The sequence below is a fragment of the Pyrus communis genome, chromosome 16 (assembly GCF_963583255.1).
Source record: "Pyrus communis chromosome 16, drPyrComm1.1, whole genome shotgun sequence".
In the NCBI taxonomy this organism is placed as follows: domain Eukaryota; kingdom Viridiplantae; phylum Streptophyta; class Magnoliopsida; order Rosales; family Rosaceae; genus Pyrus; species Pyrus communis.
Genome location: NC_084818.1, coordinates 5,051,005 through 5,075,914, shown reverse-complemented (window position 1 = coordinate 5,075,914; position 24,910 = coordinate 5,051,005). Strand labels below are relative to the sequence as shown.

The following is a 24,910-nucleotide window of genomic DNA, read 5'->3' as shown; positions in this document are numbered from 1 at the left end:
AGCTTGTTCGTCACACTAAGTTTTAAGGACAAAGGCCTTCGTTGTGCAAGATTTACAACCACGAAGGCTTATCATCGCCTTGAATTAATGGTGACGAAAAATGAAAAAGATTTTTAGAAGTATCCAATATTCAAACGGTACTCCACATGTCATAATACATGTGGAAGAAATGATATTCTTTTGTTGTAACCGTGAATTGCCTTCATAATTGTTATTTCTTTCTTGGTGCTATAGAGACAATGAGTTGCCTCTGCTATAATTCCTTGCGCCACATTTTGTTCCTCGATCGCTTCTAAAAGAAGGTTTTTTTTTTTTTTTTTTTTTTTTAACAATCGATATTATTTGCATTCAGGAGATACTAGCAATAATGTGATTTAAATTTGTTTTTAGTGAAAATTAAACTAAAGACCTTTTCACTTACAAATGAAGGAGAATAAATACTACTATATTGTAGTACTAAATGACCGATTTTAAAAGTAGTTAGGACTAAAACTTAAAAAGAGATACTTTGATCCATGTCCTTAAATTGCAATGGGTCTGCAGCATGCTACTTACAACTTTACCAAAGTCTCTTGAATAAGTTAACCACGCGTATTTTCAAGGTGGTCAAAGTCGGCCATCCCAATTTGAAAATTGTTATTCAAATTGTTTTGAATTTCTTCTGCATAATTATCACTCTATATATGTGTGTGTGTATATATATATTTTGTTATTATACTTTCAGATCATCTCTAAAAAAAGATGCTACATTTCATCTTTATAGTTGATGTAACAAAATAAAATTTTATAATCTCTTATTTCCACTAAATATCAAATTAAAATATTTTTAAATATATAATTAAGAGTGTCAGAATTTTAATAATAAAATATCCAATAACGAAGAAAATTAGAGAAATTGTAGTTTCAACATTATATATAAAACAAAACAAAAAAGGGGCAATGCCTACAACTTTGTCGCGAAAGTGGAAAATATTAAGCCATGTAAGATTTTGACATCTCTTTTAATTAGAATTAAAGTCATATTTTTTTGTCAAAATAGTCCACGTAACGTTGTTGACATCTCATTTGGAGACGCTCTTATTTACCACATTGTTGACAATTTTTTAGAGACGCTCTTAGTTGTCTTATTTTTGCAGATATTTTATATTTATATGATTTCTCATTCATCTGAAAAAATTTGAAAATTTGAAATTGTGATTTTTATTTTTCTAAATTGATTCAAAATCTTATATAGGATAAATGGTAGTATTGCTCATACCTAGATACTTAACTACAACTTGCATGTATATTTTCTGTGTCAGAGGATACATTATTATCATGAGACCTTGAACGAAAAATAGAGAAATTTTAACAAGATTTTTTTAAAGTGGAATTTTTTATAAACTCTCATCATCTCATATATTTTTTAACTTTACTTTTCGTGTCAATATTGTAGAATATTATGCAAAAATATAGATTGTAGAAAGTCTATAAAAAGTCTCATTTTTAAGAGAATTTCCTTAACATCTCTTCGAAAAATATCAACATGTATAGAACTAGTAGTTGTGTTAGTATTAATGACAGTATATATACACACTCGTAGTATGTTCCATGGCTTGTAGTTGTGTATGACAACTATCAGACAGTCCTGCAAGAATCTGACGTTAATTAAATATCAATATAAAATTCATATAAAATAGCATATGGTTGTGGTAGTAGCATGTTTCAATTATTATTTTTTTCTACAATATTTTGTGCTTGTAAACAATCAATACAATCATAATCCTACCATACAGTATTCGACAAAAATTATTTTATATTAATCATTTGAAAATATGAAAAATAGAGGGTTTGTCGGCAGCGAGGCAAACTTAGATATTAGATTAGTCAAAAGAACGATTATTTCCAACTCAATCAATCTTTAGTGATAATAGTTCTAAAACTTTAATTAAGCAATTTGTGCATGTCAATTACAAACCAAACCTAAACAAACAGCAGTGTCGATGAACAAATATAATAAGGTCTAAACCCATTATTGTTCGATTGTAATTTGGAATTGAAACAAACCGCAGTGATACACGACTTAGACTGAAACCGAACCAGCTCAAACGCATCCCTTCTGCAGTATCTTGGCTTGCAATAATTGTAATATCAATTGTGGGGTCAAAAATAATCAAGTGGCGACGTGTGGATTTTTGGGTTAAAATGACAAAATTACTTTTGAGGTACACCGAGATTTCTACTCGCGAGCAGCGGGCAATCATTCCTCAACCAAGTCAAAAGTGTCCAAAATAGGTATCAATTCAAAACATATTTCATTCATCCACATCAAATCATTTCCACAAGGTAACCCCCAAATCATTCATTTTTAATTATATTGATTAGCTAATTAATTGATTTATTATTCAATTAATTTACTAATTAGCTACAAATCAAGAATCTAACCCAAAAAGTCATCCAAGTGGCCGGTCCATCTCCTCCCAAGGGGGCCGGCCACTTTTCTCTCAAAATTCTAACTTTGGTATGGGAGGTTTTTCGGTCAAAGCCCCCTCACCCCCATTCATCGTGGGCATGTAAGGCTCTTGGCCTTGACCTAAGGTGTTATTTATTTTGTAGGTATAATTTTATCCAATAATAAAGAGGAAGAAATTTGCATCCACGTCAATAAGTTAACTTTTTTCGGAATAAGAGAGTGTGAATGGACTAGTCTGTGAATACTCGATGAGGAAAATGACGATGATGACGTGGAAGGCGGATTTGCATGCAGGAGTGACGTGTCTGAAGACCAGAGGATGTGCAGCAAATTTTAGGAGCAGGAAGCATGTGATGGCCAGCCCACCGCATTGGCACTCGCAGAGGCAGCCGCAGCAGCAACTAAACATAAAAACCAGTTGGACTTGGACGACCCCAAATAGAAATAGAGGGACAATTTCTGTCTTCTGATACGATGCCCTAGCTCTGTTGCAAAAACAAATAAAACTGATATATAAATATATTTACATAAAATATTAGGCGTCTTTGTGCCCTTAGCTTGTGCTCCACTCAGTCTGGAAAACTCTTGGATTATTTGATCAGCATTTTGCTTGTTGTAAGCATGGAGGGGAGCTGTTCCAATCTGAGCCACACCTCTCCTGCGATACAATTTCTTTTCAACAAATTATCCTTTTCTTGTTGTACGACAAATATATATGTACAAATGAGGTAATCCATGTGAGTTCATAGCAGCGATTTCGATCGTAGTCTATTTTATTTTGTCAACAAAAGGATTGTTGTAGAAAGAAAATCTACAAAGAATCGAGGTGAATTTGTGACATCGAAATTTATTGATCAAAAAGAAAGAAAAAAAAAGATAGACACTGAACTTTGTACTTTTCTTTGATCGTACGCATTGTAAAGGCATCGGAATATATGAACCAATTCAACACACATCCCAGGCCCTGTATAGTACTGACATGATCTAAAAGGCATCGATCCAATCAGGAAAAAAGAAGAAGTATTTTCTATATAGTGCTCTCATTGTTTATATAGATAGGGTATCGTTTCTCTTAAAAATATATGACGTATAGAGGCATTTAAAAACCTTTTGCTTGTTTCAGTTTCACTTTTTGCATTTGTAGATAGAAATCATAGAATGTCCGGAATGCAAAGGGTTTTTGCTCGTTGGGGGAGCTTGATAGTGTTTCCCCTCTTCAAAGTGCTAAATGCTAAGCCTTCTATTTATACAATCCCACTAGACATGCTCTCTCTGCATGTTTATTTACAAGAAATGTAATAATAAACTTTCTCCGATTCTTGACTTAATCACTAAAACATAAGTAATAGAATATATATATATATATATAGATAGAGGAGAGAATCACAGTAATTAGAGGAATAGCTATTCCTGATAAATTTTTAGGTTTAGTATGATTCACGAATATCATCACTCGTATTGTCTCAACTTAATCATTTTTTTGTTAGGTTTTGAGTTTTATTACAAAAGATTTTAGTGATATGAAATTTACAAACTCTCATATATTAATCGTCGCTCGGAATCAACATGTGTATGTGGAACATAACGGTACAATAATATAAAAAGTCGTGCTTGATTCAATACTTCAAATAGATGGGTTTCCCCATATATATATACACAACCATCTAATGCACAACGCATGGGCTCTCAAAATGAAGCACTGAAATTAAGATAAAATACGGGACAAGGGAACCTAGTCGCTCCAGATGTTTGATCAACCACATTTGAAGATCCTCATCCTAGTGAAGCCTTGTCAATTTGAAAAGTCGATCCTACAGCGTGGTAATGGTGCACCAGGTAAATAAAAATCCAGATAAGCACAAAGCTCATATAAGTAGTAAGTAGGTAACTATGGTTCACAATGTACACTAGGGTTCGACATGAAACTATACTATAAAGCCATAAGTACTCATTCACAAAATCTAACCACAATAGTGTTTCTCAATGCCACCTTACTCTCAATTGCCACTATGCACGGTTACATATGTCACGTTGCTATATATGTTATCAATATTCACCTTCATACGTAAAATTAAGCTACAGGGCTAGGGTGGTACTTTTGGCCGAAGCCTACACGTCATACGGTCCCATAACTTCTCATATAACCATCTAGGAGGAAAGCATAAAGTCCCACAACCACTCAATGGAACTCGCCAAGAATCGTCACTCTATTGAACCTGATTAGAATTTAGAATCCAAAACCTCTCAATGGAATCTATAGGATGTAGGGTTCAGACCATCTCAACTGAACCATAGAAGAACTAGGACTCCAAACCAACTCAATAGAATCCACAGGTTGTTGGGTTCTGGACCAACCGAACGGAACCATAAAAGAAATAAGATTTCAGACCAACTTAATAGAATCCATATGATGTAGAGTTCCAAACCAACTCAATGGAACCATAAAAAAGTATGATTTCAGACCACTCAATAAAATCCAACTATCGTAATAACAATCACACATTATCGACAATGTCATCTCTAACTCATTGTAGGTGGAAATGGTAAATTCAATAGAGCATACGTATAGGCACATTTTCAGTTCAGTATTTTACGAAGGGATATTTAAAAATTACTCACCTTGGGTCCAAAGCAATCACAAGTCCGAAGGCATGTTAACCGAAGAAACTAGATGACCGCCAACACCTATCAAAGTATATAACTAATTCTACTATTGATACAACATGTTCACCGATTCAAATCTCGAAGAACAAATATAGAAACTGGATTTGGAGCATCCATTTTAGCGTGCTGCCAAAAACTATGTCATCATGTCACGCGTCGTAGTAGGCGATGGGCTTGCCAAAACCTTGCCAGAAACCAACCAACAAATATCCAACAATTTTAAGGGTGATCCTAAAAGATCTACGGATTTTTAATGTTTAGTAATGAAAAACACACTTTAACTAACCAACTATACACTAAAAAATTAATGAAAATACCATAAAATTACATAAATACAAAATACAATAATTGAGTAGAGATATTCAAGGAAAAGATTTCATGGTAATTGTATCATATGACTGAAGTGAGATCCTATTTTTTAACACGCCTTCTCACGAGTGACCCTACATGGGTCACAAGGGAAACCAATTTTCACATATGTAACTGATCAAGTCTCTATACCGGAGCTAACTCAAATTTTCAAGAGCCAGGTAATCATTCAAGGACTAGAGCCAACGCAAATTTTCGATGGTCTAATCATTCAATAACCTTAAGTTGGAGCTAGTGCAAGTTTTTGAAAAGCCCATTTTAAGGACAAATTCGATCCCAGTAAATTGGGCCCAAAATGTGTCAAAAAAATAACATGCTCTGATACCATAATAAACTTTTTAGGTTCATTATGGTCCACCACCACCATCTTAGATATTGTCTCAACTTAACCACTTATTGCTAGGTATTGGGTTTTATCACAAACGGCTTGGTGATATTAAGGGTAAGAATTGTATATTATTTTGTCATTTGAGTGATGTGAGACCTTATTCTCCAACAATTCTCATACTCATTTGCCCAATTCATAGCTTGCCCTATTTGAAGAAGTAAACTTGTATAGTGTTGCTGTTTTGGAGCAAATTCCTCCCGACCAGCGTGAGGGTACCCAAAATAGTATTTGGTACTCAGTAAATGTCACAAATGTTGATTACAGAGAATAATGGGAGAGAGTGGGATTATATACCAGTTTACAATTAATCATGCTCAACTCCTAAGCTATGCTTAACAAACACATACTAACATAATACCCGCGTGGCATATAAACATATATGCCAAATAATTAGAACCATCAACCTCCCATCTGAACACACACAGACATAAAAAGGCATCAACTACCATACTCTTAGGACTGGGAGAAAGTTCAAATATGGGCTTTATTGCCTATAAGAATTCTACAGAGATGAGAACATGCAAGGACAATTCATTGGGCCTGGACTAATTTAGAAGGATTTGAGCTCAGAATTCAAAGTCAAACAAAAGCCCAAATAGGCTAAAGCCGTCGGCAACTGAATTCTATTTGTATGCTTGAAAATAGGTTATAACACTTGCCACTCCTGAGATAAGATATTGTGTTTTCTATGTTACTGTGTTTGCCCCTCCTCATCCAACTTTGAATCGCATAGAGGTTAAATTATCAACTTGCTTCTCTTCTCAACATCGTTTAGCCTTTCGGTATTTGCAAAAACACCTAAACAGTGTGCCTGACAAATTATTTAGGTGCCAGATTGACGAACAAACACAAACAATTACAGGTATGTTTGATTACTATTTAGTTTTTTATTTTTATTTTTTGTGTTAGTGACATGGGAAAAATAATTGGAAAAAAAGAGGGATGAAGAAGAGTGAATGAAGGATACCTTCACGCTGTAATCAACATTTGTGACATTTACTGAGTACAGGGAAGATATGTATTGGAAGACACAAAAAAATGAGAGTATAATGCTTGCATTTTCTCCTTGGGGGAATTACCTCATTCCTCCATTTACAAATAGTATATCTTCACCGTTAAATCTCTTAATCTTCATTTAAAGATCATCCCAACAATAAGTCATTCAAATCGGAAATCGTTTAGTCATCTAAATGTATCAAACAAATCAACGGTTCATCATAAATATGTTAAACTCATATTCAAAATGAAACCAAAAACCTATGTCAAACTCTTTTCACTTTCAAAATTTTGTATTTATTAATTTCATCTTTACTTAAGTTGTTTTTTTTTTTTTTTTAATATATTCTTCTCGCATATCACAACCATTAAAAATAAAGTGAAAATAATTATCAAACAGATCCTGAGCTATGAGCTATGTGCTATGTAGTAGAAATTTATACAATCATCTTAATGAGTAATCTTCCATTTGAATATGTCGTTCAACATGTTTGTTATGTCAGGGTGACCTTTTTTCTCCACTTCTTTTTTGTCCAGCAGAGGAGGCTCTGAGCAGAGGTTTATCTTTGCTTTTCTCTACTGGACGGATTACTTCTATTTCAGCTCCGCGAGCTTGTTGCCCTCCTACTCATGTGTTATATGCTGATGATCTTTTTATTTTTTGTCGTGGGAATATTTGATCTCTTCGTTCTCTTCTAAATTTCTTGGATAAGTATGGTTGTGCATCGGGGCAACTTGTTAATGCATCTAAGAGTACTTTTTATCTTGGCACTTCCTCGGTCCATCGTAAAGCGCATGTCTCCAGGTATCTTGGCTTTCATTTAGGTGTTGTTCTTTTCACTTATCTTGGGGTACCCATTTTTTTGTGGTAAGCCAATGAGAATTCACTTTCAAGCTGTGGTAGACAAGGCTAAAGCTCGCCTCTCAGGTTGGAAAGGTAAACTTCTGTCAATGGTTGGACGATTTCAATTAGTGTAGTTTGTTTATCAAATCTTATTTCTCCATAGCTTCTCAATTTATCAATTGCCATCTTGTGTTTTAAAGCATCTTTCTGCTTGCGCAAGGAATTTTATTTGGTCTGGGGATTTATCTTCTCGGAAATTGGTAACAGTTGATTGGAGTATGGTGTGTAGACCTAAAAAAGAAGCTGGGCTTGGTCTTCGTGATTTAGCTTCTTTGAATTTGACAACCTTGCTTAGTTTTGGATGGGATGCTTTACAATCCTCTTCTTTGTGGAGTTCTTTTGCTCGTTAGCGTTTACCTCTTTCGCCTTACAGAAATCAAAATATCTATTTACGATATTCTGTGTGGCATGGTTTGAAGTGTGCTTTGCCTATTTTGAATAATAATAGTCGTTGGATTATTGGTGATGGGAGGTTAGTTTCCTTTTGGTTTGACAAATGGTTGGATGAACCTATTATTAGCCCTTCTTTACTTTCGGTCATTTCACCTAAGGCTCTTCCTCGAGTTTCAGATGTTATTGAAGCACAAAGTTGGTCTTTGCCATATTATTTTACAAATTTATTCCCTCAATTGTGCAACAGATTTTACGTCTACCTTTGCCTTTAAATATTGAGGATGACAAATTGATTTGGGCGCCCTCACCTATTGGGAAATTTTCTTTTTCTTCTGTTTATCACCTTATTTGAAGGAGACATAGTGATTGTGCTTAAGCTAAGGTTATCTGGCAACATTTTATTCCGCCACGTCTATCTATTTTGGCTTGGAGGGTTTTTCATGATAAACTTCCTACAGAGGGTGCGTTACAACGATGTGGTATTTCTTTGGCATCCATTTGTTGTTTATGTCGTAATTCTGATGAATCTACTGCTCATCTTTTCTTTGGATGTCGGATATCTAGGCAACTTTGGAGGTGGTTAGCATGCCAATTTGGTACATCTTTGCCTCTTTTAGATTCTTTGGTTGTTTTTTGGGATGTCTATGTCCGTAAGCCATTTTCCAAACAGTTGCGCAATCTATGGATTTTTGTGGGTCTTTCTACTATTTCAGCTATTTGGTAGGCTCGAAATAAATTTATTTTTGAGGGTCGTCCAATCTATTTTCATCGTCTTTGCATGTCTATCAATTCGGCAATTGTTCATGGTGGGAAGTTTATTCCTGGTTATTCTTAGGATTTTGACACTCGGATCATTTCTTCTTTGGGGATCCAACCTATCCCTTGCAAGGCTCCTACTATTCTTCCTGTCCTTTGGTCTCCTCTTTGGTTTCCTTGGGTTAAGCTTAATACAGATGATTTGTCTAAAGAAAATCTCGGTCCTGCTGCATGTGGAGGGAGTTTTCAAGAATTGCCATGGTCGTTTTCTTGGAGGTTTGCAGAGTTATCAGTAATTGTTATTGGTGTTGAGTTTGCATGTCAGCGGGGTTGGCATTGTTTTTGGTTGGAAAGTGATAGTTCTAGTGTTATTTCTGCTCTTCAATCTTCTGATTTTGATCCTCATTGGCTTCTTCATACACAATGGTCTATTTGTTTGGATTGCACTCGGAAAATGACTTTCTACGCATCTCACATATATCGCAAAGGAAATATTGTTGCGGACAATTTTGCTAACATGGTATTGTCTTCTCCATATTTAACTTGGCATGATTCTCCTACGATGGCGGTTTAGGCTGCTTTGTTTTCAGACTATGTTGGTTTGCCTGGTTACCGCTTCTCAAATTAATGTACATGTCGGCATCCAGGTTTGTCTCACTTTTTTTCTCTCCTTACTTTATGGGGTTGTTTGACTTGTTTTGCAAGTTTAGACCTTTAACTTTGGTTTTAGAGGGGTTATGTTTCATGTCCCCCCCCCCCTTTTCTTTATTTCATTCTCGTTTTTTGTTTCTAGAAGGGTAAGATTTATGTTCCCTCTTCTTTTTCGTGTATTCCTTTTTATTGTCTTTGTTTTTTTAGGGGTAAGATTTATGTCCCCTGATTAGGTGTAACTTATTTTTTCGTTATCAATAAACTTTCCCTCATATAAATTAAAAAAAATAAAAATAAAAAAACCTTTTGCATAGACATGAATTGAATCCAACGGTTCTCATGGCACATTACAATTTCCCAATTTCCCAATTTAGAACAGTAAACCCTAAACCATCGCTCTCCCTCACTCTCTCCAATTATACAAGTCAGAAAATTACTATACAAAGTCAACGGCAAGAGCAAGAGAGAGGGGGAGTTATTTTCTACCGGTCTTCATAAGTAAGGACTCTTGACCAACAACTCGTACTTGTCAACTGCACTTGTGGGGACCGCCACCATCACCTTCATAGATTCCCCCTGTTCATCATCACCATCGCCAGAACGTCCAGCTGGCAAAAACAAGCAGTACCTATCGCTGCATACGGGCCCCACGTGAACCGGCTTCCCCATCCCAAAGTCAACCCTCTCCAGCCCCAGCCTTGACCACTGCGACACGATCAGCACCCCCACAGAGTCCGGACAGGCCCTCCCCTCCCCGCTCACCAACTCCACCACTCTCCGCACGTGATCCTCCTCTACCCTCTCCTTTGCGCGCTTCACCAGCTCAGCCGCGTGCCACAGACCCTTCTCCTCCAGCTCCCTCGCGCTGCATTGCGCGCACCCCAGCACGAACGCGTTCCCGTAATACCCGCCGGGTAGACTCGGCCTGACTCGGTCACGTACGTTCACGCTGAATAAAATCTTGAGGGTTTGGTTTGGTGGTAGGTTCAATGCTCTTGCCCAACTACGCCACACGTGGGCGGAGAGGACCTCGAACGACGTGTACGCCGATAACGAGGTACTGGGTCGACTCGTCGACAAAGCGAGTTTCTTCAGCTCAATTAAATGTTTTTTATGGAAAGTGATCGAGGTGGGGGCGAGTCGTTCGTTGGCGAACCGAGTCACGAAGCCGGAAACGTCCGGGACCTTGCTGAACTCGGGGTGACTCGCCGCCTTGATTATGCGATGATGACGTGGATTTAATGCACGATTTACGGGTTGTGGGTCGAGAAGGTGGCGATCCCATACAGGCTTGGGTTTGAACTCGCTAGTGAACCCGCGCTTTCCGGCTGCCAGCCCGGCAAACGAGTTGAGAAATTCGGCGCTTCCGATCCCGTCGCAGACGCAGTGGGTGAATCCCACGCCAAGTGCCGCCGCTCCATCTTTCAGCCACGTCAGTTGGACAACGAGCGGCGGCGCCCCTTTAAGTACGTCAACCAATTGGGGCGACAATAGCTTCCTCCACTCGGTGACGTAGCGCGGAGCCCGCTCAAAATTAGAGACCGCAACATTGTCGGAGACAGCTTCAATGAACACTGCGCCCTGAGCCCGACATACCACCTCGAGGCTGAAGCCATCGGGCTTGGGGCGCACTCTGCCTGCTAGCGGATAGTATGGCACCAAAGCCTGAGCTAGTGCAGCCTTGACAAGCGACGCGGTCGAGGCCTGATTCAGTTCCGGGCAAGGAGTGTAGACCAAGAGGTACTCGATGGTGAAGCGTAGGAAGAGCTGCGAATCGACGGCGGATAGGTTGAGAATGCAAGGCGGGGTGGGCGCGGAGGGCGTGACCACCACGGCCTCCTTTACACGGACGGAGCTTTCCATAGCCTCTACTTTATAATGATCAAATAAATGAAGTAGTTAATCAAACCTTGAGTTTTGTGTATTTTGGGTAATGTTTTGGGGGGGGGGTGTGTGGTGTTGAGGACTTAGGGTTTTTGAGTTTGGTTTTTTCGGCTGAGCAACGGAGGAATATATAAGAGACAGAAAGGAATTTGGTGTGTTTAAGAGGGGTGTAGTAAAGTTACGATTTGAAGGATTTTAAAGATTATAGAATCAGAGTGCAGTTAATTATGACTTTTAAAGAGGATTTTAAAGGATTACTGAAAGTAGAATTTAATAGAATTTTAAAAAATGTATTGAGCTCAGATATAGTCAATTAAGATTTTAAGAGGGGTGTAGTAAAGTTACGATTTGACGGATTTTAAAGATTATAGAATCAGAGTGCAGTTAATTATGATTTTTAAAGAGGATTTTAAAGGATTTTGAAATTATGAGGTACTGAAAGTAGAATTTAATAGAATTTTAAAAAATGTATTGAGCTCAGATACAGTCAATTAAGATTTTAAAAGAGTCTATACAAATCTATAGGTATTAATCTTGAAGAATTTCATTAAGCGCTCGTTTGAAAGTAGTACTTTTAAAATAACTAAAAACGTTTTTGGTAAAATTGATTTTGGTTTTCAAAAGCATTTTAAGTGGTTTTTAGAAGAAGCACCAGATATTTGATTTTTGCAAGATGTACTTAAAAATATTTTTTTAAGATTCACTTAAATTTTTACTAAGTATTAGTTTAAAAATACCTTTACAAAAAACATTTCAGGTTATTTGAAAAACGCTTGCAAACGAAGAGTTCGTAGAATTTAAAAGTAAATTTTATGCATAACGAATTTCATCTCCACCCCTAGAATTTCTTTTCAAGTTTCTCTGCCGCTCTCTACACCACTGCCATGTTATCTGGAAAATACACCTTACCCCTTCTCCAGATCCAATAGGACTAGTACGAAATCTCTCTGATATTCTCTCGCTGTGTGTGTATTTGTATATACTTGTATCTAAAACCAAAGATTCTCTTTGTATCTCAAAACCCGTGTCAAAGAAGAACACACTTTGCTCTACTGGCTTCTTCTTCACCAACGCTACCTTCGGATGTGACATGTTCCGAGATTCTAACCGGAATATTCCTAGAAGGGGTGTGTTATCCACACACCTCATTTTACTTCTCACACACTCTTTGATAATTTATGTTCGTTAATTTTCTTCAATTCATCGAATCCAATGACTGAAAATTAAAAATATGTGTAAGAAGTAAAATAAGACGTATGGATATCATATCTCTCCCCAAAAACCGTAAGCAGTTGCAGACTTGTCTTGAAGGAATGGAGCCATGCCACGGAGTTACATTGCTAAGCCATTGTTCTTCCTTGTAAAATTACATGCTAAGTCGTTGTTCTTCCTTCTCTCTCTCAAGCTAATTTTACTGCTGATGGAACCCAATCCTTGACAAACAACCTTTGTTACACATATGCAAGGAATCCATAGAGATCTGTAATAGAAATGATTATAAATTTATCAAAATTCATATAAATTTAAAGTTTATAAATATTATTTAAAAAGAAAAACTAACGAAAAGTTCATAAAAATTCCTTTTTAATGAAAAATTATTTTTAAAAGTATAGTAAATAAAACCAAAAAAATATATAAATATGATTTTTTTTTGTTAAAAATAAACAGCACGAAAATATTTTATTAAACTTTCCAATTTAGAATCTGTCACTCAAAGAAGTCAATATATTAAAATTTCTCGAAGTTCAAATTAACTACCACCCTAGCAAATCCAAACCCATGTGCATGTTTTGCTGATTTGGTAACTGTGAAAGATTTGCGCAAGATTCACTGGGTGTTACTTTATGGAAAAAAATAGTATAAAAACAAAAAACTATTGTCAATTATTGCCTTCCCTCATTGATAGGTCTCTCTCCTACTGGTAGACTGATGAAAATAGATATATGAAGAAAAGAGTATTTTTCTCACCACCATTTAGTGTGATGTATACTTATTATTCTATTTATCATCGTTAAATAAGTTTGAATTTCAAGATTCGTGTAGTAGATAGGTACAAATCTCAAAATTCAAACTCATCTAATAGTGATAAATAAAGTGGTGAGTATACACCACAATAAATGATGATGAACAAAAATGCGCTCATATAAAGAACATTTTCCAACTAATCCCTTAATCAAATATTTAATTAGTATAATCACTTTGTCTGGTGATATTAATTATTGATAAACATTTATAGTATAAGCAAAATAATTTATACAAACTACAAGATAATTTATACAAAATCTTTCTAAACTACAAAGAGGGGAATTCGAATGCAGGTCCTTGAATTCAGGCTGAATCCTCTTAATCAATTAAACTACAAATCTCTTAACATTATAAGTGTTTCATTAAAAAATGGAGTTTTAAGAGGATTATTTGCAAAAAAATCCCCATTTTAACTAATAATTTTGAATTTAGTATTACTAAATTAGTTGGAGTAATATACATAAAATCTTAACTATGGTTCGGTTTAGATGAATTGTGTGTACGCTTAGAAATGTAATAGTTTGTGTAATGTGTTGTTTATAATAATACTTGACTACTTAAAAGATGAGTAGAGATTCCTTTTCAAAATTGTTCTTGCCGATTTATATAATTTTATTTTTATGATCAGAATCATTTTTATTATAAATTAGTCTATAGAGATTAGCCTGCAAAAAAATTCATTAAAAATATATGCACATAATTGGTAAAAGCATTGCAAGCCATATATGTATTTATTACAGTAAATTGACTAAATGACTTTAATTTTAATTCAATTTTTGTAAAGATAATTTTTACAGATTTATTCACAATGCCAACAGTTCTTATCATAAGTACAAAATTTTATAATTTGAACATTAAAATTTTTTAATAGAATATCTTACTCGTTCTTGAGTATCCAACATTATTCTTATTCGCTATATATATGTTTGAATTTAGTTACAACAACCAGGTGTTTTATATAATTTTGTGGCAGGTGTAGGGAACTGATGGACGTGGAGACTGATACCTGTCTACTACTTGTCTCCGGTATCTTATGCAAAAAGATATTGGCACAATCATACCAACACCACGTAAAACCGGCTTTGTATGGCTGGATGTCAGATAAAAACTGGCCTTTTGGGGACGTTTTGCTTTTGGAGCAGGGTCATAATTAGAAGGCAATTTACAAAATTTATTTTTATTTTTCATATTTTTATTTTTATTTTTTAATTATCGAATTAATTTATTTGAAGAAGATCGATGACGAAAAATTAACAAGTGCATGCGAAATAAAAATAAATGTATAAATAACACTTTCCTTTAGAATATCCATCATCCACTGCCACCATACCACATCACACTTAGAAAAACAAAAGAAACCATGTGAAACAGGCAAACTTGTCAAATAGTTACAGGATTGTATTCGAATATAGATTAGTCTAGTTTTATTTCAATCTTATATGTTATAATATGAGTGAATTGTTTGTTGATTAGTTATGTTATGCACATATTCTTTGTTCAATATGTAATTAGTGTTTTCCTAGAGCGTAGGGAAGCTGGTGAACGCGAAAGGGTAGGGGAAGAAAGGAGGAAAGTGCGACAGAAGAAGAAATGTGAAACTTTAACGTTTGCTAAGTTTTAGGGTTTTTCATTTGTCTTTTTTTTTCTTCTCCCTGTTTTTTGGTATTCTGATTCTTTTTAATTGAATAAAAATTTATATTGTTTTAAATGATGTGGCTGTCCACCTAAAATGACACTTAAGATGGTATAACATTATGGTATAAATATAAGGTAAAAATAATATTTTCGTATTTTAAAACTGAGATTTAAGTACTATTCAATTAAATTTAGTCTAAACATTAACTTAGGAGGAGGGGAATCAGTAGGAAGAATTGTGCCCATCACTGTATCACATATAATTGACTATTTTTACCAGATGCTGACTATTTGATCAGACACATTGCCTATTGTCTAAGCCCCATTTTTGGTCGATCGGATTGAAAATACATGTTTTCAATTTCAATAAAAAAAAAAATCGAAAATGCATATCAGTTTTAATTTCGGTATTTCTTACACTCATACCGAATTCGGTATTCTCGGAATCGAATTATTTCGGAATTTTAAAATTATTGGAGTTGTATGACTTCATCTATACCAAGGTAAAAATAATGTCATTTCCATGGCCCTCTCTCGAATATATAATTTTTTTATAGTTCTCAAATTCTCACGTTTGTATGTAATATATTCAAGTGAGTTGTAATTGAAAAATTATTTACATATTTGAGTATATTGTATTACAAACCCAAAGTCCATAAGTACATACTAAGTGTATGTAATAGAGTTATGAAGTTTCGGAATTTCGGATCAGATTTGAAATATTAAGTACATTCCAATTCCTATCCATTTTCTTTAGATTTTTTTTTTTTTTCGGATTTCAGAATTTCGATTTTGAATTTGAATCATATGGAATATTTTAGATTGTTTCGGCTCAAAATCAGTTGGAATCGAATATTCCTATCCAAGTTGCACCCGCAATGCCTATAGAAAATTGCAATTTTTTTTTATTGTTACAACTGAGTGTTCAGAAACTTTTTTTTGTTATGGAAGTAGTGTTTCGAACCACACACCGATTTTCTTTCCTTTATAAACTATTTGATTTAATTGGAGTAATCAGTACTACGGTCTAGTGATATTCTTTTTCACTTAAAAGTAAGAGACTTTAGGTTCGAATCTCGTGGATGACAAATTCGATACCAAATTAAGTTGTCCATTGCGTAGCATAACCACATTTAAAAAAAAAAAAAAAAAAAAAGGGAGTAACTATTCTATGGAAAACAAACTGAAACGAAAATGTGCCTTAAATTATTCTCTTAAAAAGCTAAACGAAGCGCAAGAGGCTTTAGGTTCGAATCTCGTGGATGACAAATTCGATACCAAATAAAGTTGCCCATTGTGTAGCATAACCAATTTAAAAAAAAAATAAAAAAATGGAGTAACTATTCTATGGAAAACAAATTGAAAACGAAAATGTGCCTTAAATTATTCTCTTAAAAAGCTAAACGAAGCGCCCCCACCCGAAAAATTTCTCCACTGGCTAGAGCCTAGAATCTTAGTGCATGGACGACCTTAATTAGATTCAATTTAAATATACCTATGGTTTTTTTGGTAGTGCTATTCACATACCAATTTTTATCTCTCACATATTCTTATTAATAATATTCATTGACACTCTTCAATTCATTCGTTTCGACGGCCGAAAATGGAAAGGGGTGTCCGAGAGACAAAAATTAGTGTGTGGATAGCACCACATTTTCTTTGTTGAGTGCATTTTTCTTACCCCTCTAAAGTGAGAGTGATACTCATTCTTCTATTGATTATCGTTACATTAGTTTAAATTTTAAAATTTATGTCTTAAATCATTTAAACAATAATTTAACGAGATCAATGAGGAAGTGAGCACCACCCTACTTGAAGGAGGAGCAAAGTTGCCCTCTTTTCTTTTGAGGATGTTCTCGGTGTGATGAACCTTAAAGAAAGCACCCTAATACCTCGGGCGTTCCTTTATAAATTCCTCCCTCAGATATGGACTACATGCAATAAAAAAGGTTGATGAAGTTAGCTGTAGATTTGGTATTGATGCCAACGCATGCATCTTATGTGGAGGGTGCCCTTGGTTTTGTGCTCGTATTCGACTCTTCCTGCGATCGACCTCTCTTTTGGTTTACATTGTTCATGCAGAATATTTACTTGCTAGGATATGCATATAAAGCTGAAGACGAAGTTTAACTATTCTCTCCCTTTATAAATAGTCGATAGTCTCACCTATACATAGGGCATAACTCATCAAATATTGAACGTGAGACTTTTTACTTTATTATATATTTAAAAGCGATTTAATAGTTGCCAATTTCAATTAATAAAAATACGTCAAAATACAATAATCTCAATTGAGTTGACAAAAAAAAAAAAAAAAAAATGCACCCATCATGTGTACACACGTATTTTTCTTTTACAATATTATAAATTAGTACGAGCAGCGTGCCTATTCAATATGCGAAAGATGCCTCAGATGTCCGCAGAAAGTCATATATATTAAAATAAAACCAAATTTCAAAGCCTAGGAAACTATCCCATTAATTATTAGGATTCCATATCTACAATTTGATCATGAAGAGATGGGAAGATCGGATTTTCTTGTTTAAACAAATCCATAATTTATTTCTGGATTGTTTTAGTTAACTCAATCTCATAAACAATTGGTGGAAATTCATTTAGCCATGTGGTCCATTTAATCTTGTCGAACAAAGGCATGCAATATTATCCCTAACAACGTGATTTTCACGGTATTGTTTAAGAGTTGTATTGTTGTTTGTGACCGGCTCTCTGGCTTTTTTTTTTCCTGGTTCTATAAATAATATTTCCCATATCGATCCTTTGACATTAATTAAAAAAAATAAAAAATTTAACATCAAAATAAGTCCCCCGCTACCAACTTCTATATGGCCCTTAAGTAGTACTTAAGGGTACTGATTCTATCTATAATAATTATATCTGGCATTGAGATCTTGCTTACATAAAAGAAAGGAGAGGATCGTATGGATAATGATTCTTAAACATCATAAAAAAAATTATTTCGATAAAGCACGTATGCGATTGTATATATGTTTCCATTTTTATAAGACCAAGTTTGCAATTAGAAGTGATTCGTGAAAGTTAATCTTGTTTTGTTGCAATTGCATAACTACTAGTGCAAGCTTTCATAGATAGACAAATCGTCATAGGTTTGATTTTTTCACGCTCTCTTTTATCTTCTTGCACTCTCTTTCGTGTTTTAAACCTAAAAATTAGATAAATTAATAATGAATAACCAACATAAGTAAACATAAGAGTGAATGAGAACAAAAAATGGGTGAGAAACATTCTGGGGAATTGGCCAAATCACTTTTTGTTAACCTTTCCGGGTTGGATTATATGTTTTTGCCTGGCTTTTTGGTAACTTATAGAAGGACAAACTTCTAATTTCGCCGATGGTAAGAAAACAAAAAGTATCGGGTCGGCTGTAACATTGTTAGGTGGCTGGGTGTGCAGTGGGTACAAGAAGTCATGCATGGCTTGGCTGTGCTTGATATGTTAATGACCATCAAGTCGTGACCTACCACCGACCTATTAATTTCTTCCTGAAAGATGCTCTGTGAGCTCCGTGCACTCTCTCAGACTGAAAGAGATGGGAGGATGATAGTAGAGAGAGAGAGAGAGAGGAATACGAACACCTTCAGTTTAACTTTTATTTAACTTATTAGGTAAAATGTAATAGTATGGAGACCTAGTAATAGATAGTAAAGAAGTATTCTCAAAGCAACAATAACAGTTTTACAATCGAAGAAGATTAGATTCTTATTTGAATGAGTGGTTCAAATTTGTAGTACCGCTACATAAACCCGAATCATTTCCAGTCATTTAATGGTTAATTACTCTTGCATTATTGAACGGGCTGAGTTTCATACTTTTATTCTCTTCTAAGACAGTGAGACATACTAGCTAGGAGGCTCAAGAATATCAAAAAAAAGTGAAAAGGTTAAGTCAGAAAAATAGGCCAAAGTTTGTCCCTACGGGAAACAAAAAGATGATGCATATATATCTGATATCCTCATATTCCTCTGCAGAAAAGAGAAATAGTTTTAGACCGAGATAAGAACTCCAACGCAAGAGATCAAATTCTTTACTTTTTCTTTAGCTTCGAGGGATCTGCATGCTTTAATTTCACGCGCATGCATGCAGCAATGTCGTCTCGAAGAATTTCCTAGGCATGCTTTGTCCAGTTGGTTAGTGATTTACTCTTCACTTCTTTTCACAAAAAAAAAAAAAAAAAAGCCAGACCAAGACAATCTCGCTTCTTAAAGGTGATTTTATTAGCTAGCTAGCTTATCCTAAGATTCTTTTTTTTAGGGTTTCGTCGTGATACGGAATGTTAATTTGTTCTGTTTTGATATTAACTTGCGACTAAGGGCAGGCTATCATCTTCCGCAGTACCCTAAGAATTACGACTGGAAAATTGGAAATATCTATTGGGTTGGCATCGTCGTAGATTAGTCGGCATTGACGGCAAAATCTTTGTCTGTAGGCGGTGGGATATGGGTACTCTTTTGAAGTCAGTGCTTTGGTGGACTTCTGTTTTGGCACGGGAAATTGTTCAGACAGTTTAATATTGAAAATCTTAGATATCTATCACCACTGAAAAAGTTCAATCACGAGATTTTTCTGGCTTTCGTATGACAATATTGATCTGAGTGGTTTTAGATCGCACACATTAATTGTATGTTTGATACCGACGAGCATTTTTGTTTTGGGAATTTGATAAGGTCAGACTGTCCAAGTGCGCAATTTCAAACCATTGATGTGAGTTTCAGAATCTATTGTACAATATAAAATCAACTATTTATCATCTATAGGTGTTCACATGGACTAATTTCGTGGCATTGAAAAATCGTGAATGCTGTAATGATCAATGTTGAAAAAACGCAAATAACAAATAAAATTACTAATTCAACGTGTGTTCATTGTAGACATAGATGTAACCACATTAACTGGAGCATATATGCGCCTTTATGCACCCGAGTTTCAATCACATAAATTCAAGCAATACTATTTGCTTAATATTAATATGCACGTTAAGCTGAATTAATTAATATCATTCATAACTTATGCAGGCAAAACCACTTTGTTTAGAGCAAATGTGCTTTGTATACCCCGGACTTTGAATTCTGTCATCGAAGTTTAGATTAGTTAAAAGTACAATATTGGGTCATCAAAGAAAAAACATTCAATATGTTTTTTGGTACAAAATATGTATTACTTGGGCCATAAAGACTCCTTTTATTCAATCCAATGCGCAATATCAAGCTTATAACCCAATCCAAGAAAAACCTAAAGTCCAGTCCAATAGAATTCAGCCCAAGCCCATTTCAAAATGAACACCTACCCATTTCTCAACCGGGGTTTTTGAACTTCTGATCTTCTTCATTAACCAGCTTAAACCCTAACCCCTCCAAACCGGCCACCATGTCGCTCCTCCGTCGAATCCCCCATAAACCCCAAAATTCCCGATCTGTCGTCACCTTCGCCGCCCGTTTCTTCTCGATCCAAAACCCTACCCTAAGCCCTTTCCCTGACGTGCCCACCACCGCCTACTACGACAACCTGGTCATCGCCGCTGGCCACTCCAGAGACTTCGACAACCTCCACTACCTCCTCAACAAGCGCGTCAAGGACCACTGCTTCAACACCACCAACACCTTCAGGTTCCTCACCAACACCGACTCCTCCCTCTCCGTACTCGACGACCTCACCAAAACCCTAGCGCGTCTCGACCGGGGGTTCACCCGCAAAAGCGCGTACGACTCGCTCATCGCGCGTCTCTGTAAGATCGAGAGGGTCGATGAGGCGCTGCGCGTGGTGGATTTTATGGCGCGTGGCGACTACGGCCTCAACGCCTGCACCTTTCACCCGATTCTCAATGTGGTTACCCGGAAGAAGAGGATGGACGACGCGTGGGGGGTGGTGGATCTGATGAGGAGAGTCGGAGCACCGCCGGATGTGCCGGCGTTTAATTATCTGCTGATGGCGTACTGTTTCTCCGGAGATTTGGAAGCGACGGCCGGAGTGCTGACGAGGATGGAAGAAGAGGGGATGAGGGCGGACACGCGCACGTACGACGCGCTGGTTCTTGGCGCGTGTAAGGCAGGGAAGGTGGAGGGGGCTCTGGTGCTGATAAGGAGGATGGTGGACGATGAGGTGCCGGCACTGCTGTCTACACACGTGTACGTCATTGATTCGCTGCTGGGAAAGGGATTTTACGCGCAGGCGGTAAAGTTTGTGAGGAGTTTTAGCGGGAGGGACACGTGGCTGGACACGGAGAGTTTTGGGAGCTTGGCCAAGAAGCTGATTAAGTTGAGGAGGTTTAAGGAGGCTAAACTGGTTTTTGAGGAAATGAATGCGAGGGGTTTGGTGATTGGTGATAAATTGAAGGATTCTTATGAGAAGATTAAGGATTATGATTAAAATTTGATTGGGTTGGCCATACCATTTTGGGTCGTCCACTGATTGAGTTGTTATCTTTGATTCTTTGGTTGTATATAAATTACTTGAAATGTTGAAAGGTAGTTTAAAAGTGCTTAAATAATAAACCTGATTACGTATCTTGTTTTAACGTGTTTGTGTCGTATTATTTTCCTGTTGTGTGAGATTATAAATAACTCGATGGCTCATTTGCTTATCGTTTCCATATATAGAAAAACCCAAACTCATCAGCAAAATCTTAGCTGTGTTCTACCGATATTTTTAAATATTTTGTCAATTGAAAAAGAGTAAATTGTAGCAATGGTCTCTTAACTTTAATCAAATTAGAGTAATGGTTCCTCAACCAAAAATCCATTACCATTGGTCCCTCAATTCATCAAAATGTGTAAATACGGTTTTTTTCGTCAACTTCGTAAAATTTTTATCAAAATAAGTTATGTTGAACGGACTATTGCTATAATTAGGGATCATTTTCATCAACTTCGTTAGAATTTTGTCAAAATGAGTTATATTGGAATGATCATTGCTACGATTGGGTCAAAGGTGATGAACCATTGCTCAAATTGGGTTACAGTTGAGGGACCAATGGTAATGAATTTTTAGTTGAAGTATCATATCTACACGTTTTGATGAGTTGAGGAACCAATGATAATAAATTTTTAGTTAAGGAACCGTTGCTCTAATTGAGTTAAAGTTAAAAGACCATTACTACAATTTACTCATTGAAAAATATAAAGCATTAACAACAAATATCACATTAATAAAAAAACTCTAATTAGACATGTTATCGTTAATTTTTGTGCTTGTTCATATAGTGTTATCATGTGCAATTTTTTTTTTTTTTTTTTTCCAAATCGTGTATTATTTTGGAAGGGTAAATGTGGTAAGTGCATTTGTAAATAGGTTTTGTTTGACAAATTTCTCATCATTATTCTTAATTAATTTTCACAAGCACTTAAAGCGGTTTTGGTAATCCGGCCAACGCCAATAGGGCAGCTGACGTCACTGCCGGCATATTGCACGGCCAGATTTCCATGCGCTTCTCACTCCGATCCTTTCCTTCATCTGTCTATCATTACCCTCACCGACAGCTCCCACTCCCAATCTTTCTCTCCACCACCTCGGCACCCAAACCCGTCTCTGTCCATGGACCGCCTGACCCGTACTCACGCCCCGGCAGGCCGCGAAGACTGTTGGAGTGAGGACGCCACGTTGGCACTAATAACGGCCTGGGGCGACCGCTACCTCCATTTAAACCGCGGCATCCTCCGTCAGAAAGACTGGAAGGAGGTGGCCGACGCCGTTAACTCCCATCAAAACGGCGGCGCCAAGCCGTTCAAGACGGACGTCCAGTGCAAGAACCGCATCGACACGTTGAAGAAAAAGTACAAGCTGGAAAAGTCGAAGCCCGGCCAGTCCACGTGGCCCTTCTACCGCCGCCTCCACTCCATAATCTGCTCAACCCCCTCAAACACCGCCGGTGCGACCAAATCAAACCCCCGAATCCTCGCTCTCAGTGCCAAATCCCCCGACCCGAATACGAATCTCCTCGGAGGGTCCACCGACAGCTCAATTCGCCACGACGACGGCGATGATGAGGCGGCGGTGTTTGAGGGTGGAGCGGCGTGCAGGGAATTGGCTAGGGCAATTTCGAAGTTTGGGGAAATGTACGAGAGGATTGAGAATTCGAAGCGGAAGCAGATGATGGAGCTGGAGAAACAGAGGATGGAGTTCGACAAGGAGCTCGCGTTGCAGAGGTTGAGTATGTTCATGGATGTTCAGGTGGAGCTCGGGAAGAAGATGAAGCACTCCAAGTACTCGCATTCTTCAGGTGCCGCCATTGTTCAGAACTTCAACTTCAATTTGAATTTGTTTATGGGTTTTATTTGATCATTAAGAGTTATTGCAATGTGATCGATTTCAGGGTTGGTTGATAATTTTTATTTTTGGACACATGATGGTGTTAGTCGGTTAAATTGTTAGTTGTTAGGGAGAGGTAAATTGGTGAAGATCGAATTTGCACTAGGGTCGATAACCATTTCGTATTTCTGTTTCTTTTATTTGTGTTCTTATGACATTTTGTGTTTCAATAGGGAAGAAATCATAGAAGTTTTAATCGCACGACGCATGAGAAGGATTTGCATGTAACTGGAACGTCAAGGCGACGGTGTCTCATTCTAATTACATTATTGTAACTGAATAGTTGTTTTGCTTCACAATTATTGTACATTATGTTTCTGATTTCTGTAGTGTAATATTGTTTGTCAATAATCACATAATTCCCACTTCCCAATTGTTCATTTTTATGAGAAATTAAGTCCGCACATTTCAAATTACCAACAAAGAGAGAGAAAGAGAGAGAAATTGAGAGAGAGAGAGAGAGAGAGAGAGATCATGAATTCAGAATATATATGAAAAATAGCTAAAATCACTAGTTTGTCCATGCTGCCTGATCAATTCAGATGCATTCTGGCTGAAATTGTTACCGTTTAATAGACTCCAAGCAGGAAATCCTGAGAAAGTATCCTCATGTAACATGGGACAACAAGAAAAACATGATGACGACGATGAGGGCGAATTCTTTGGAGCATAGCAAACGAGACGAGCTCGAGCAATGGCCAGATCATGCTGTAACTGAATCATCTTCCTTTCCAACATAGCTATGGCGCCAATGCAGCCGTAAACAGGTTCTCTCAGCCTCGCCTCGGCCTCATAAGCCAGCGAATTCACCGTGTCTGCGCGCTGATCCTCGGGGACTTCAGTTAGGATCTTGCTCACATTGCTTGCTCCGAACACTTTGTGAACTTGGGCGAATTTTTTGGGCTCGTCGGAGCGGAAATAGGGTGCGAAAATGCAGGTGGGAGTGCATCTTCTCTTGAGTGACCTGCAAGCTGCGCGACATGAGCTTGAACGGGGTTCATGACTTCCCTTCATGGATAATTAGAAAATAAAATTTAATTTCTCTAATGAGTAATATCCTTTCCATCACACACACACACACACACACACACATATATATATAGCCGCCTTGTGCATATATAACAAAATTTTAAATGGTTATTGCGGTCATGAAATGATCAATTAAAAGTAATGCCATGTTGCTGATACATTTTTGACAATATCAATGTGTGTTCGCGCTTTATAAAAAAGAACATCGTGCACAAAGAATGTTTGTTTTTATGATATTCAAATCCAAATATTGTTTTAGTTGGTTTGAGTGTCATGCAAGTTGCAAGGTTCTAAATTTACCTTCTACATGTTTTTTTGGCTAAAAGTTTACCATTTCAAGGTTAGGGCATGCTATAAGTCTCTTTGAGGACTTACATAATGAGTCTTAACCTTTTTTTTTGTTTTGGGTTTTGACAGATCGCCC

At 36.6% G+C, this 24,910-nt stretch overlaps 3 protein-coding genes across 4 annotated transcripts; 2 read left to right on the top strand and 1 right to left on the bottom strand.

The window, feature by feature from the left end:
* Nucleotides 1–9,964: 9,964 nt before the first annotated feature.
* Nucleotides 9,965–11,476, bottom strand: LOC137719476 (alcohol acyltransferase 9). Its single transcript, XM_068458513.1, has one exon. The coding sequence runs from the start codon at nt 11,434–11,436 to the stop codon at nt 10,066–10,068; it is 1,371 nt and encodes a 456-aa protein (XP_068314614.1). The 5' UTR covers nt 11,437–11,476; the 3' UTR covers nt 9,965–10,065.
* Nucleotides 11,477–20,473: 8,997 nt separating this feature from the next.
* Nucleotides 20,474–21,789, top strand: LOC137721551 (pentatricopeptide repeat-containing protein At3g56030, mitochondrial-like). The gene has a single exon (XM_068460647.1). The coding sequence runs from the start codon at nt 20,521–20,523 to the stop codon at nt 21,517–21,519; it is 999 nt and encodes a 332-aa protein (XP_068316748.1). The 5' UTR covers nt 20,474–20,520; the 3' UTR covers nt 21,520–21,789.
* Nucleotides 21,790–22,494: 705 nt separating this feature from the next.
* On the top strand, nt 22,495–24,287 carry LOC137721358 (trihelix transcription factor ENAP2-like). Of its 2 annotated transcripts, none has more exons than XM_068460455.1 (2): nt 22,495–23,368; nt 24,034–24,287. In XM_068460455.1, the coding sequence occupies exons 1-2, from the start codon at nt 22,684–22,686 to the stop codon at nt 24,195–24,197; spliced, it is 849 nt and encodes a 282-aa protein (XP_068316556.1). In that variant the 5' UTR covers nt 22,495–22,683; the 3' UTR covers nt 24,198–24,287. The 2 variants fall into 2 exon arrangements, with proteins under 2 accessions (XP_068316556.1, XP_068316557.1); XM_068460456.1 differs by lacking the exon at nt 24,034–24,287 and adding an exon at nt 23,631–23,873.
* The last annotated feature ends 623 nt before the right edge of the window (nt 24,288–24,910 follow it).

Coding starts and splice junctions, on each gene's coding strand:
- LOC137719476 (XM_068458513.1), bottom strand. CDS start 11,436: ATGGAAAGCTCCGTCCGTGTAAAGGAGGCCGTGGTGGTCACGCCCTCC.
- LOC137721551 (XM_068460647.1), top strand. CDS start 20,521: ATGTCGCTCCTCCGTCGAATCCCCCATAAACCCCAAAATTCCCGATCT.
- LOC137721358 (XM_068460455.1), top strand. CDS start 22,684: ATGGACCGCCTGACCCGTACTCACGCCCCGGCAGGCCGCGAAGACTGT. Junction 23,369..24,033: donor CAAGTACTCGCATTCTTCAG/GTGCCGCCATTG, acceptor ACCGTTTAATAG/ACTCCAAGCAGGAAATCCTG.